This window comes from Oncorhynchus keta, chromosome 35 (assembly GCF_023373465.1).
Source record: "Oncorhynchus keta strain PuntledgeMale-10-30-2019 chromosome 35, Oket_V2, whole genome shotgun sequence".
Lineage (NCBI taxonomy): Eukaryota > Metazoa > Chordata > Actinopteri > Salmoniformes > Salmonidae > Oncorhynchus > Oncorhynchus keta.
The window spans coordinates 32,605,345-32,619,905 of NC_068455.1; the positions used below are offsets into that span (position 1 = coordinate 32,605,345).

At 43.9% G+C, this 14,561-nt stretch overlaps 1 protein-coding gene across 1 annotated transcript in view; it reads right to left on the reverse strand.

Annotated features, from left to right (window-relative positions):
* LOC118368356 (dnaJ homolog subfamily C member 17-like) overlaps positions 1–12,791 on the reverse strand; it is a 50,943-nt gene extending 38,152 nt beyond the window's left edge. The window contains exons 1-5 of the mRNA XM_035752394.2: positions 12,557–12,791; positions 2,909–2,978; positions 1,289–1,347; positions 1,084–1,171; positions 920–996 (exon numbers count right to left, since the gene is read on the reverse strand). Coding sequence (XP_035608287.1) covers positions 920–996; positions 1,084–1,171; positions 1,289–1,347; positions 2,909–2,978; positions 12,557–12,640 — 378 coding nt within the window. The 5' untranslated portion in view covers positions 12,641–12,791. The remainder of the gene's footprint in view (positions 1–919; positions 997–1,083; positions 1,172–1,288; positions 1,348–2,908; positions 2,979–12,556) is intronic.
* Between the last annotated feature and the right edge of the window lie 1,770 nt (positions 12,792–14,561).

The following is a 14,561-nucleotide window of genomic DNA, read 5'->3' on the forward strand; positions in this document are numbered from 1 at the left end:
TCATGCAATGTTGCCTAATGGAAATAATAATGATATGGCAAGGAATGAAAACGCTTCTATGGCCTCCTGAGTGGTGCAGCGGTCTAAGGCCTTGCATAGCAGTGCTAGAGGCGTCACTACAGACCCGGGTTTGATCCCGGGCAGTATCACAACCGGCCGTGATTGGGTGTCCCATAGGGCAGCGCACAATTGGCCGAGCATCGTCCGGGCTAGAGGAGGGTTTGGCCGGTGGGGCTTTACTTGGCTCATCGCACTCTAGCGACTCCTTGTGGTGGGCCGGGACCTGCAGGCTAACCTCGGTCATCAGGTGAACAATGTTTCCCTCCAACATATTGGTATAGCTGGCTTCCGGGTTAAGCAAGGGGGTGTTAAGAAGCTCGGTTTGGCGGGTCATGTTTCAGAGAACGCGTGACTCGACCTTCGCCTCCCGAGGCCGAGTTGCAGCGGTGAGACAAGATCGAAATTGGGGAGAGGGGAAAAAATAATAATAAATAATAGTAAACAGGTTTCGTGAGATATGGCTGCAGCTTTGTTGTTTGTCCATGTCTTTAGTGAATTTCAAGGTCAATCAAGGAAAACACGTGAAAGTGTGCGTTATAATAACAGTGGTAGGCTCAACTGTTTGAGAGGGTGTGGGGGCTGAGAATAGAGATGGCTGTGTGTGTTACCTTCACTAAGCCAGTGATTGGAACAGCTGTACTCTGGGGCTGACTGTGTGCGATGCAGCATTCAGGAGGTTGAGCAGGTGAGCTGAGCATGTGTTGTATATTCTGATTCATCCACCCTCCAGGATGCCGATTGTTTTAGCCACCTGACTGTGTGTAGATGAGGGATTGGCATTCAAGTGAAACGTGCCTGTATGATCTGTTCTACGGTCAGAGTAGGAAACTAGGATGCTGTGGAGTTGTATCTCTCTTACCTCCTCCTCTAGAGTTCTGGTGTTTTGGAACTGTTCTGCACTATGGGCCTCAGCCTGGCGTTCTCTGGCCTCCAAGTCTGTGAAAATCACACATCATCCTAAATAGCCAGTTTTGTGACACTGAGAGAAGTGCTTGTTGAGATGGCACAGGTTTGAGGGCTCACCTAGCTTGATCTTCCTCCTCTTAGCATCTAGCTTGTTATTCCTCTCCTCCGCATGTTTCTTGGCAGCGCAGATCTTATCGTAAGCAGCCTGACACAGAAGAGAGGAGGACAGTCTGATGTGATGAACAGTTGGAGAGAAGAGAGAAAAAGGGCCTGGAGGGGGGTATGGATGATGGGTGAGTATCAGACAGACAGAGAGTCTTACCCTGGCAGCAGCATCAGTCAGCACCTCTAGGGCCTGGGACAGCTGGTGGAAGAGATCAGCTGGGGAGGAAACACCAAGGACACTCATGTTCTAGATATAATAAATACTGTACAGTACATCGAAACATACACTCTTTCATAGTCCTGCTCAGTGGGGACTTAAGATGTGGTTAAGGGGACCATAGTGCATGTGTAGAATGTTAGCTTTAAAAAACAGCAACCAAATGGGACAAAGGTTAACAACGCACGGTAATGATACCTTAGTGAGCTGCTAACACGCGAGGGGAGGTGAGAGAGGAGGAGAGAGAGAGCGTTGCGTGTGGAGGAGAGGACCGAAAATGAGGCAAGGTTCAAAAAACGAGCAGGCGTGTGCTCTGTGATGTCTCCTTGCCAACGCAGGACCCGGGGCTGACATAAACGGAGACATTTCCTGCGTTAAAATGTGCCTGGAGTCTCACGAAACCTGGTTCCCCAATGATCCACTCGCACTTTTCCCACATAAATCCACCCAGACCTCTCAATCCATCTCCCATTTGCGAGCCCTACGGGGCCACAGGGGCAATCACAAGTACCACACAAATCCCTGGCGCTCGCCTCTATCCACCCCCCCAGCACCGCAAACCCCCAGCTCATAACAGCCCCACTACTGCACGCTTAAATCACTCACTTATGGGAGTTTTTTTCTTCTATCTAACGGACCTCTACTGTTACTCCCTGTGAGAAAAGCAGCACACAAACAGAAGGCTAGAGACTGTGGTGGAAGTGGACGGGTCAAGTTACCTACGCACATGGAGCAGAGCTGGCTGAACGAAAGCCTGCTGGAGTGCCACATTGGCCGGAGCAGCTCAGACTATTACAGCACAGGGGGTGCAATATGGGGGGGGTGGAACTTGACCCCCCCATCCCTTGGGGCTACAGTCTCAGGGCTCTTAACCTCTCGTGCGAGTGGGTAAATTAGTGCATGTGATGTGAAAGAGAACATTCTTCAACCTCTCCTTTTCATTTCTGGTAAATTTCATTGTTTTATTCCACTCAGCCCCCCCATTACCCCCTTGTTTCACATTTTTGACTTAATCAGGGATAGTAAGAGGAATCAAGCAACCGCACAAACCTCACTTTTAAACATGCCTTACGACGGGCCTTTGCCACAGTGATTTTTTTTCCCCTGACACAGAATTATACTGAAACTTCCGAAACTGGTTGTTGACGTTTGTTGGCGACAAGCCGCATAGTGCCAAAGGAGCTGACTGGAGAAATGCTAGTCATGCTGTCTGGCTGGGACCGGCCCGCATGGCTGGAGGGCTTGTGGGAAGCCATTGCTCTGGTTAGCCATGGAGGTCCATCTGGCAGCAAGGTCAGACTCTAGAGGGTTTCGTGGAGGAGATGTCAGCATGTAATGTTGTGGGTTAGGAGAGGAGATGCAAGCTTGTTGCCTGTTGACAGGGCCACACTGCACATGAATACCCATGTTAACCTCCCAGTCATACAAGACACCAAACACACGCACACTATATTCTCTCAGCGTGTGTCAGGTCACAATGATAGACGTAGCTAGTGTCGATGGAGTTCAGGTATACGAGGTGAGGAGAAATGGACATCGTGCCATGTCATTTTCATTCACCTGCTTTTGGGTTGTCTGGGTTCTTGTCTGGATGGCATGTCAAGGCCTTCTGTCGGTAGGCTTTCTTGATCTACAGAAAAAAAGGGGAGAATGAAATCAGAGTCAGAGTGTTTACTCTTTTAGTATGCATGGACTTAGGTCAGCACATTGTTATTCACATTATGTCCCAGTTCACTATGTTCAGTTGTCTATTGAAACCAATAACCTAGAAGGGCCAGATCCTCCATCACTGTGTTGTGTTGTTGTTATTAACTGCCCCCAGAGTGGATTCATAGTTTTGGAGATGCATGCAGTTAGTTCTTCATTTTGTGCACCTTGGTTGGACTTTGTGGTAGAGACTGTACTATGTTGTTGTTTCGAAAGAATGCCTTCAGGGTTGTTTTTCCAGAATATTCCAAACCGCTGTATGCATCTTGCCAATCTAGAATCTCTGAAATATATTTCCAACACGATTATTGTTTTTCATGCCATCACTGGCCCGAAATGTGAAATGTGTATAAAAAATTATGGTCTCCTGGAAACATAACGAAAATATGAGTAGAAGTTTGATATGATGGTACAGGGGGTGGAAATGGGTTTAGTAGTTGATAGGGAGTTTAGGCTCTGTTTCACTGGGGCCACATCTTGACTGCTGTCACCTTAATGCTGACAAAACTTTTTCAAGAAAGATAAATATGGATTGACAGCAGAGGAAAGAAATTACAATAACACACAAACAGTGTACCATTGTCAGTCACTAAATTGGGATGGCAGCCATTAATATCTTGTGTCTCAAGCCAAAACATTTTAAAATATGAGTGACAAACTTAGGGGGGAAAAATACTTTGGAGCATTGTAATCTTTAAAATCAGGTTTTAGTCTGTTTCTTTTTTTTTTTATACTCAGTTGTTCTCTGGAATGTTAACCGCATTTCTTGGGTCCTTCTGGGCGAGTTAATGACAACGTGTTTTTCATTAGGCGATGTCTACTCCTCCAGAGAGGAAGCAGGACCCATTGAGAGAGAAAGCAGCTTTTCATACCACTCCTCCAAGCCCAATGAAGACCTCACGTCCTAATCAGCCCTGCCAGCATTCTGCATGCTCTCACCTCCCCCTTTCTAGTCATGCGGGAAAAATCAATAGTTACACATAGCAAATTATATTGATACTTTGACTGCAAATATTTTTTGTTGTTGCTAGGTAGCATTAGTTAGTGCTAGTCAGCAGTATCTGTGCCAAAACTCTGGTATTTTTCATCTTATAGCTTGTTCTACATCTTCTTCACGTGAGCCAACATGTTTTCAGCACTTATTTCCTTGACTGATCAAAACTAATTTTCTCATGCTCTCTCGTCTCTCTGCAGCAGACATATGGTGAGCATTATGTTTGGAACATCAAATCGCAATATAATTGCAGTATCGAATCGCAATAAATCATGAGAATCTCAATATATATTGTATCAGCAGCTAAGTATCAGGCGGCAGGTAGCCTAGTGGTTAGAGCGTTGGGCCAGATCGAATCCCCGAGCTGACAAGGTAGAAATCTCTCATTCTGACCCTGAACAAGGCAGTTAACCCACTGTTCCGAGGCCGTCATTGTAAATAAGAATTTGTTCATAGCAGACTTGCCTAGTTAAATAAAAGTTAAATCCAAAAAATATATATATATCATACGGTCGTATCATGAGGTCCCTGGCAATTCCCAGCCCCCCTTTCATCACAACCTCATCTCTTCCGTGCTGCCAATCAATCAGAACCGGTCCATTACAACTGGATAGATCAAGGGCCCCTTTCTGCTCTGTTTTGCATTGGACACCATCAACTCCGGGCAACGTTTGCATTTTTTTTGCACTATTGGATCTGAGGAATGTGCCAAAACAGACAGCGCAGACCGACTGACTGACTGGCTGTTAGTGAACTGATGTGGTAATGCATCAGCAGTCAGAGAAGACATTTTAACTATCTGGGGATGAGCCTATCCTGGTCTAAAGTAGTCTGGTCTGGACCTGGTGTGCTGTACAGAGAGGGATAGACAGGGTGGGATCGCTCTGTGAGGCTACACATTATTACACTCTCTTCACTCAGAGAGCTTCCTACATAGAGTAACATTCAGGTCAGTAGAACAATTTCAAGCAGCAACGCTTCCCCCTCAGCTTCCTACCACCTCTCCTCTCTACTATCCAGTCACTTTCTGCTCTGCTGCATTTCTTGTCTCACCTCTCCTGGACCACCTAATCCTACTCAGTCTCTTCTCATAGTTCCCTCCCCCGATCAGGTGGACCACTTCTTGACCAGCAACCCCTCTCATGTCATGAGAAGCTCCTGAGTTACGCAGCACTGCCACTGCCCAAGAGAAACACATCAGCCGGTTGAGAGGTCAGGTCGTGACCTCAACTCACATAGTGGCTTTGGCCATCATCAGACCAATCTGATAAGTTTACATGTCTCTGTCATTTTGTAAGGTCAAAATAGGTTTCTCCAGCTGCCCGGACACCTACCGAGCTCTTGAACAAGAGCAACCTGTCATCAAGCACGCTGTGCTGAAAAACATCCAGGCTAGTAATTGTAACACCATCAGTAAATCAAATCCCTCAGAGTGGTTACCTCACCTCCCTTTAACAAGCTCCACAGAGGCCCTTATTGTCATCGCCTTGAGAAGAACTGGGCTCAGGGGCTGGAGGATGGGGTGGGGGAGAGATCCCCTCTGTGTTAATAACAGCCTATTTGGTAAATGCGTGCAAGCACTCCAACAGCAGAAGGACACCCCCTTGGGGATTACTGACTGTGGGTTTCATAGTGCTGTGCTCGACACTGGGGCTCCATAAGACAAGCCAGTCCAGTGCCAGCCCCCCCCCCCCACTCTGCCCCATCTCCCTCATCTACTGCTGGCAAGTGAATACTGCTCCCGTAGCCCTGAATTTAGTTAAATACATCATTGGTCCCATCACTGATGTAACACGCAAGCCCCAATTGAGGTAGACCCAGTGTCATCTGTACATGCCAATGTGGCAACTTTAGAGTGAGCTAATTCAGTGATAAGGGGAAGTAGAAATCTCAGGTCGGGACAGGTCCTCTTGAGTGAGGAGAATCAATAACAGTGGCAACTACAGGTCTACTACTCATTACTGTTTTTCCAGTGCTGGATATCTTAAATAAATTATGACAATGAGACTTCTTAAAGGAGCAATTAACCATAAGACTAACAGGGCACGGTGAGGACAGCCCAGTACATCACTGGGGCCAAGCCCCCTGCCATCCAGGACCTCTATATAAGATGGTATCAAAGCAAGGCCTGAGAAAATTGCCAAAGACTCCAACCACCTAAGCCATAGACCGTTCACTGCTACCATCCAGCTCAGAGACGGCTTCTACCCCCAAGCCATGACTGCTAAATAGCCATAAGACTGCTAACTTGTTAAGGGTAATTGCACCATGACGGATTTTTCACTTAAAATGTAGGCCAAACTAAAAACATTGATTTCATTTTACAAAAACACATTTAGTGGAAGAACTGCACAGATGCAAATTTTGATAACAGAATTTCAGTAAAATCTCCCTCTGTTTTTTGCTATTATTTTAATGAACTCTGCCCCCAAACAAAAACAAGAAGTTAAAGATGCACTAAAATGTTAATAGTTCTCCTAATTTCAAGTATAGTGTAGAAAATCATTGTACCATCTAAACTAAACTTGCAACCTTACAGTTAACTAGTCCAATGCTCTAACCACCTGATGACATTGATTGAATCCCCGAGCTGACAAGGTAAAAATCTGTCGTTCTGCCCCTGAACGAGGCAGTTAACCCACCATTCCTAGGCCGTCATTGAAAATAAGAATGTGTTCTTAACTGACTTGCCTAGTTAAATAAAGATTAAATAAAGGTGTAAAAAAAATGTTTTTTAAAAATACATTAAAAAATATATTTAAAAAAATAAAATAAAAATCGGTGTCCAAAAATACAGAGTTAACTAGTCCAATGCTCTAACCACCTGATTACATTGCACTCCACGAGGAGCCTGTCTGTTACGCAAATGCAATAAGCCAAGGTAAGTTGCTAGCTAGCATTAAACTTCTTAGAAAAAACAATCAAATCGATCATAATCACAAGTTAACTACACATGGTTGATGATATTACTAGTTTATCTAGCGTGTCCTGCGTTGCATATAATCGATGCGGTGCGTATTTGCGAAAAAGAACTGCCATTGCTCCAATGTGTACCTAACCATAAACATCAATGCCTTTCTTAAAATCAATACACAGAAGTAGATATTTTTAAACCTGCATATTTAGCTAAAAGAAATCCAGGTTAGCAGGCAATATTAACCAGGTGAAATTGTGTCACTTCTCTTGCGTTCATTGCACGCAGGGTCAGGGCATATGCAACAGTTTGAGCTACCTGGCTCGTTGCGAACTAATTTGCCAGAATTTTACATAATTATGACATAACATTGAAGGTTGTGCAATGTAATAGCAATATTTAGACTTATAGATGCCACCCACTTCCGTCATCATGAAGTGCTTTGAGAGACTAGTCAAGGACCATATCACCTCCACCCTAGACCCACTCAAATTTGCTTACCGCCCAAATAGGTCCACAGACGATGCAATCTCAACCACACTGCACACTGCCCTAACCCATCTGGACAAGAGGAATACCTATGTGAGAATGCTGTTCATCGACTACAGCTCGGCATTCAACACCATAGTACCCTCCAAGCTCGTCATCAAGCTCGAGACCCTGGGTCTCGACCCCGCCCTGTGCAACTGGGTACTGGACTTCCTGACGGGCCGCCCCCAGGTGGTGAGGGTAGGCAACAACATCTCCACCCCGCTGATCCTCAACACTGGGGCTCCACAAGGGTGCATTCTGAGCCCTCTCCTGTACTCCCTGTTCACCCACGACTGCGTGGCCACGCACGCCTCCAACTCAATCATCAAGTTTGCGGACGACACAACAGTGGTAGGCTTGATTACCAACAACGACGAGACGGCCTACAGGGAGGAGGTGAGGGCCCTCGGAGTGTGGTGTCAGGAAAATAACCTCACACTCAATGTCAACAAAACTAAGGAGATGATTGTGGACTTCAGGAAACAGCAGAGGGAACACACCCCTATCCACATCGATGGAACAGTAGTGGAGAGGGTAGTAAGTTTTAAGTTCCTCGGCATACACATCACAGACAAACTGAATTGGTCCACTCACACAGACAGCATCGTGAAGAAGGCGCAGCAGCGCCTCTTTACATTTACATTTAAGTCATTTAGCAGACGCTCTTATCCAGAGCGACTTACAAATTGGTGCATTCACCTTATGACATCCAGTGGAACAGCCACTTTACAACCTCAGGAGGCTGAAGAAATTCAGCTTGTCAAGAAAAGCACTCACAAACTTCTACAGATGCACAATCGAGAGCATCCTGGCGGGCTGTATCACCGCCTGGTACGGCAACTGCTCCGCCCACAACCGTAAGGCTCTCCAGAAGGTAGTGAGGTCTGCACAACGCATCACCGGGGGCAAACTACCTGCCCTCCAGGACACCTACACCACCCGATGTTACAGATACTACTACTATATGCCATTTAGCAGACAGGAAGGCCATAAAGATCATCAAGGACAACAACCACCCAAGCCACTGCCTGTTCACCCCGCTATCATCCAGAAGGCGTGGTCAGTACAGGTGCATCAAAGCTGGGACCGAAAGACTGAAAAACAGCTTCTATCTCAAGGCCATCAGCTTCTATCTCAAGGCCATCAGACTGTTAAACAGCCACCACTAACATTGAGTGGCTGCTGCCAACACACTGACTCAACTCCAGTCACTTTAATAATGGGAATTGATGGGAAATTATGTAAAATATATCACTAGCCACTTTAAACAATGGTACCTAATATAATGTTTACATACCCTACATTATTCATCTCATATGTATACGTGTATACTGTACTCTATATCATCTACTGCATCCTTACGTAATACATGCATCACTAGCCACTTTAACTATGCCACTTTGTTTACATACTCATCTCATATGTATATACTGTACTCGATACCATCTACTGTATCTTGCCTATGCTGCTCTGTACCATCACTCATTCATATATCCTTATGTACATATTCTTTATCCCCTTACACTGTGTATTAGACAGTAGTTTTGGAATTGTTAGTTAGATTACTTGTTGGTTATTACTGCATTGTCGGAACTAGAAGCACAAGCATTTCGCTACACTCGCATTAACATCTGCTAACCATGTATGTGACAAATAAAATTTGATTTGATAAAATACTTTTTCTGCTAATTGTTTTCTAAGACCCCTTTTCCATCTGTTTGACCAGAAATCAAATCCTTTGTCTATTCCTTATTTTTAGGATGGATAATGGTTCTCTTATCTTTCATTTGACACCCAATTTAACAGGCTCCTATGAACTTCATGTTGGTGCCCATGGGTCATTTTACGTGGAAATTTGTTTAATTAAATGGTTACCCGGACAATCTGCACTGACCCTATCTTGCACTGACTCCATGCACACTCACAAGACTATACATGACTATATAAACACTCACTACACTGACACTCTCACACAGAACCCAAACACATTCACAAACACTGCATACACACGCATACACAGACACACACTTTTAAACTCATATACTGCTGCCTAGTTACTTTACCCTGCCTTCATGCACATATCTACCTCAAATACCTTGTACCTCTGTACATTGATCTGGTACTGGTATTCCCTGTATATAACGCCATTTTTGTGTGACTATTTTTCGACTGCATCGTTAGGAAGGGCTCGTAAGCAAGCACTTCACAGTAACATCTACACCTGTCGTATTCGGGCATGTGACATAAAATTGAATTTGATTTGATAATCAAGCCCATCCCTCCCTCCTTAGCAGTGGGCTACTTACTTACAATACCAGCAGGCAAACAGTAGCCTAATGGTTGGTGCCTGGTGAAATCAGCCTCTCTGCCACCCGCTGCCTGCCACAGTCTTTACTGCATGCCCACATCTTGTACTCATTACCCGTCTGTAGTACTTATTACAGCTGACAACTGGCCCCAACACAGCCACAGCAGGACCCACATGGGTGGCTGATTAACTACCTGCTCTGTAACTGGGCCGTACTCCTAAATTACACTGATCTGGCATTATTAGAAAATTATTCGCTGGAGAAAACACATGCAAGGAAGAAATAGAGAGAGAAAAGGAGAGAGGGAGTGAAAGAAGAAGGGAATGGTGCAGGGGGAGAAAGAAAAGGAAATTATAAAATATGTACAGAGGTCGGAGGTATAAAGCAGAACGTGTGTGTGTGTGTGTGTGTGTGTCTACTAAGATGTAATTGCGGTTCAGCTTCCAAAATGTGCCCTGAGCTGAGCATAACTCGCCTGACAGGAACATTTGTTTGGGACAGTGATACAATTATCATGATTGGGGCCTGCCAAGGGCCAGCTGAGTTACTCACCTAACCGAGGAAAGTGTATTCTGAATGGATGCAGGCAGGCAACAGAGTGCAACAGTAGGATGCACAGTGAAACGCAGCCAGCCTGGCAGGGGGTCACTCTATTCAGTCCCACAGCTAGCTAAGCTACAGTACCATGAGCTGTTTTAGGCACTGAGGCCTAACATTACTACAGCCAGGGAGCCAGAAACGAAGAGCAATGAGAAGGAGATGAAGGAGCTCCACGTGTAAACGCTGCGCTGTCATGATAAAGTCCATAAAGACATCTGCTGGTGAATAATGTCTGCACATAACTCAGATATATGGAGACACAATCTATCTGTCTTAAACAGTCACACTATAGGTAGGCTATATTCTGCTTTATTAGCCAAAAGAAATAGCACCAGGCAGCCACATTGCTGAATCTTATTGAATTTTTTGGTGCCTAAACTGTGTTCGGTCTATTCCCTTCCTCTGTAAAACAGCCACTTCTTTATCCCTGCTGATATGCAGGAGCATGTGGCTGAAAAGTGATAACTGGTCTGTTTAACTGTCAGCTACAGGAGAACTCCGTGGCAAAAATAACTCCAGATAATGATTCACTCAGTGATGTGCATGAACCACAGGTTCCAAGCCACCATCTCCCTAACTAAAATATCTGGAATCCAAAATGAGAGGAATTTCAAAACCAGAGATAACGACAGAGGTAATTCAAACCAGGAGGAGTAACAGGAAGCCGAGATTCATCAGGGAATGGTTTACAAGCTGTTGCTAAGTCCACATTAACATGATCTTGAAAGAGTATTTCCTCTCTCAATGATAAAACAGCAGTCCTCCTGGTGTAACAGTGGGAGAAAACAACTGACATCTGACATTGTAGATTGCACCACCTGGTTTCACAAATTCTACCAGTCCCCCCCCACACCACACACACACACACACAGGTGTATGCACTACTGCTCACTATCTTTCCTGACCATCAGCAAACCTCACAAAACTCAGCTCCCCATTTCAGGGACTCTTTCTGGCCAAGCCACAACCACTAACTTCCCTCAAATGCTCCTCTGGGGTGGATGAGACTTTGAAATCCAATTAAGAAATTGAATTCTTCCCACAATTTGGCAGCAATGTTAATTTCCTTCTGGCCTGCAGATTTTAGGAGCTGAAAATTTAGCACGGAGGTGGTCGTGAAAATGACTGGATTTGGGGACACACATGTAGCAGGCCTGTCACCCATGGTGCATGGGCAGGGAAAATAGGACAAGGGAAGGGGAATCTTACCAGAGCAAACCAAATACCCATGTCTGCACATAATGTCATTCAGACTATGTTTCAATTAGGTGGAGCAGCCTTTTGTTTGAGCAAGCAATCAAACATGATACTTGTTTAACATGCAGACTGCAGTACACTTTCTGATTGGCAAACAATAAGAGATATTGAGGAAGAGAATTTGTTTCTTGAACTTATCCAAATGCTGGCTCAGCCGGTACTTGTTGGTATCCCTTGGGAGAATCAAACAGGACCTTCTTATAGTACTAGACAAGGAAGCCACGTTTTGGCAACGTGATGCATTGGCTTATGAGTCTGATTTATAATTTCAGAAGACATCTGTCCCAGGAGGTGTTGCACTTCATCTGCATGCTTCCTTCAGATACAACCCACATCTACAGAAATGGCTGGCTCTGTGTTATCTTAATAAAACTGTCATAGGACCACGAGACACATTGAATTTTGAACAGTACTATGCCGCCACTTAGTGGCAATTTGAAGATACTTTACTTAGAACACACAAGACCTACAGGCTTGGTAAAAATATTGCTAATGACATTATCCATGATGTACAAATTCTGACCTAAAAAAATATTAGGTAACTAACGTTAGCTTGCTTTGTTCATAACCAACCTAGCTGGTAGCTCTGGTCCAGGGCTAAGTGCTCGTCCCTCTACTAACACAACAGAGGCAACTCGTTGTTGTCGTCGGGTGACTGGATCAGAGCTAGCTCGCTTAAGTATAACAACCCACTTCCGTCTGTGCTAGCACCTTTTGGAAGAGCAGAGATAGGTCTTTATCTATGTTATTATGTACCAACTTCAAAGCAACTAGCTAACTAACCTACTGCTAAATTACACAAGGCGTCAAAGTTTGTAAGCTAGCTAGTTAACGTTAGTTGTCTAAAGTAGCTAGTTAGCAAGCTAGCTCCTTATTGCTAACTAGCCATCACTCACCTCTTTCGCTGTCGCTGTGTCTTTAATACCCAGTAGGCCATATAGGTCCATCTGTAAAAGGTCTTTCGCTGTCTTTCCTGTCATGTTATCTTTCTTTCGTACAATATAATAGCTACCAAAACAAACGTTAAATCAACGTCCTAAATATGTTTGTTGTTGTAGCACGTATGGGTTGAACGTTTCGAACTTCCAATTCGGACTCATTCACTTCCTGAAAACATATCATTATGGGAGGTGTAGTTTAAGTGCACTACACGTAATTTATTATCGAACTTGCACGATATTGTGGATTTAAAATTATACGTATTGAATTACAATGATATGCAAGCATGTTGATCTATTTGGTCAAGTGTGGCATATTCAAATACTTTTTGCTGACTTTAAAGTGATCCATTTGGGATATCATTGTGACATGAAAATGTTGTAAATAATTAACAAATATTAACTTTTTGGTGTCAAAGTGTAATATTTATTTACCTATGCAAACTGTACCAGACTGGCCATTATAATATGGTAATTGTTATGTATGGAACGACGTGCTGTAAGTCGTACTGTATGTTGTTATGGTTTATGACAGTGTGCTGCTTTACGGATTAATGGGTTGTGAGAATGAGCGTACATGTCATTAAACGAGTGTGATGTAAAATGTGAAACCGTGCAGATGTGTGTTTGTCTACAGCTACGCTAGATATAACAGTAATATCAGGACATCATTTAAAAAAATTAAAATAACAAATGTTTGAAACAAAGGTAAGAGGGGGTACATTCATGAACATTTCATATGGGTTATTATGGCATAATACACTCTGGTTTCACTTCTGGATGTCTGGATGTGGGCTTGTGGCTTACAGAGGAAGGTAATGCAGCCAGTTTCATGGAAAGCCCGTTATTGCAGCATTCCCTGAGAGGCTGGTAGGACCCCTGGAGGTAGGTGCCCTGGGGCCCCAAATGAGTTAGTCCGGCCCTGTAAACAATGCCAGTCTGTTCAGTTCCTAGAATGATTTAGAGCTTTCTGAGAAGAGAACAACAATCACACACCCACACAAAGACAGGGGCAGACTGGCCATCTAACATTTTGGTCAAATGCAAGATGGACTGGTCCGTTTTTGGCTTATTTGTACTGTCTACATTTATTTGCATGTGTTTTATTTTTTTCTGATTATTATCTGGCTAATAATGGGGGCCTCAAGGAAAGAAATGGGTTAGAAATGCCAAAGCCGATTTCTGGTCCCAGTCCGCAAAGCATACACGTGTGTGTAATTAACTCTACGATTGATCATTTACCAGTTCTAAATGATGAAGTAGTCAATCAAAGAGTTACTCTATAAACGAGAAATGCATTTACTCAAACCAATTAATAGATGTATTAGTTATGAATGAATTAACACTCAAAACAGTAACAGCATACATGGAAGACATGATACTGTCACGTCCTGACCATAGAAAGCCTATATTTTCTATGGTAGAGTAGGTCAGGGTGTGACTAGGGGTTTTAGTCTAGGTTATTATTTCTATGTGGGGTTCTAGGTTTTATTTTCTATGTTAGGGTTTGTGTATGAACTAGTTATCCTTGTGTTTTGGAGCAATGATGGATAGACTAATTAAGCCTGGTTTGGCCCTTGGTTTAAGATAATTATTATCTTTAATCTTCAAACTAAGTTAGGCCTGGCCGCTTGGGTTTACCACGTGGTCAGGGTAATCGGGCTAAAAGACTGTAATCCTGAGGCAGATAACGTTTTTGTAAGCATCGCTAAGTGACATTCCAATAAGAAACTGCCTGGTATCACCTTTTCCCATGGAGACTTTTGAAAGACAAGATTCCTATGCAAATAGAATACAACAAAATAGAATACAACAGAATAGCAGGCTACAAAATAGAATATGATATATTGGCTACTTTATTGCAACCTGTTGGGACATTTGTCTTCTACCTATCTCAACCCCATGCCACAATAAAGTATGCTGTCCAGCTGGGCTAGCTGAGTTCAGGGCGTGGGAGGGGCCA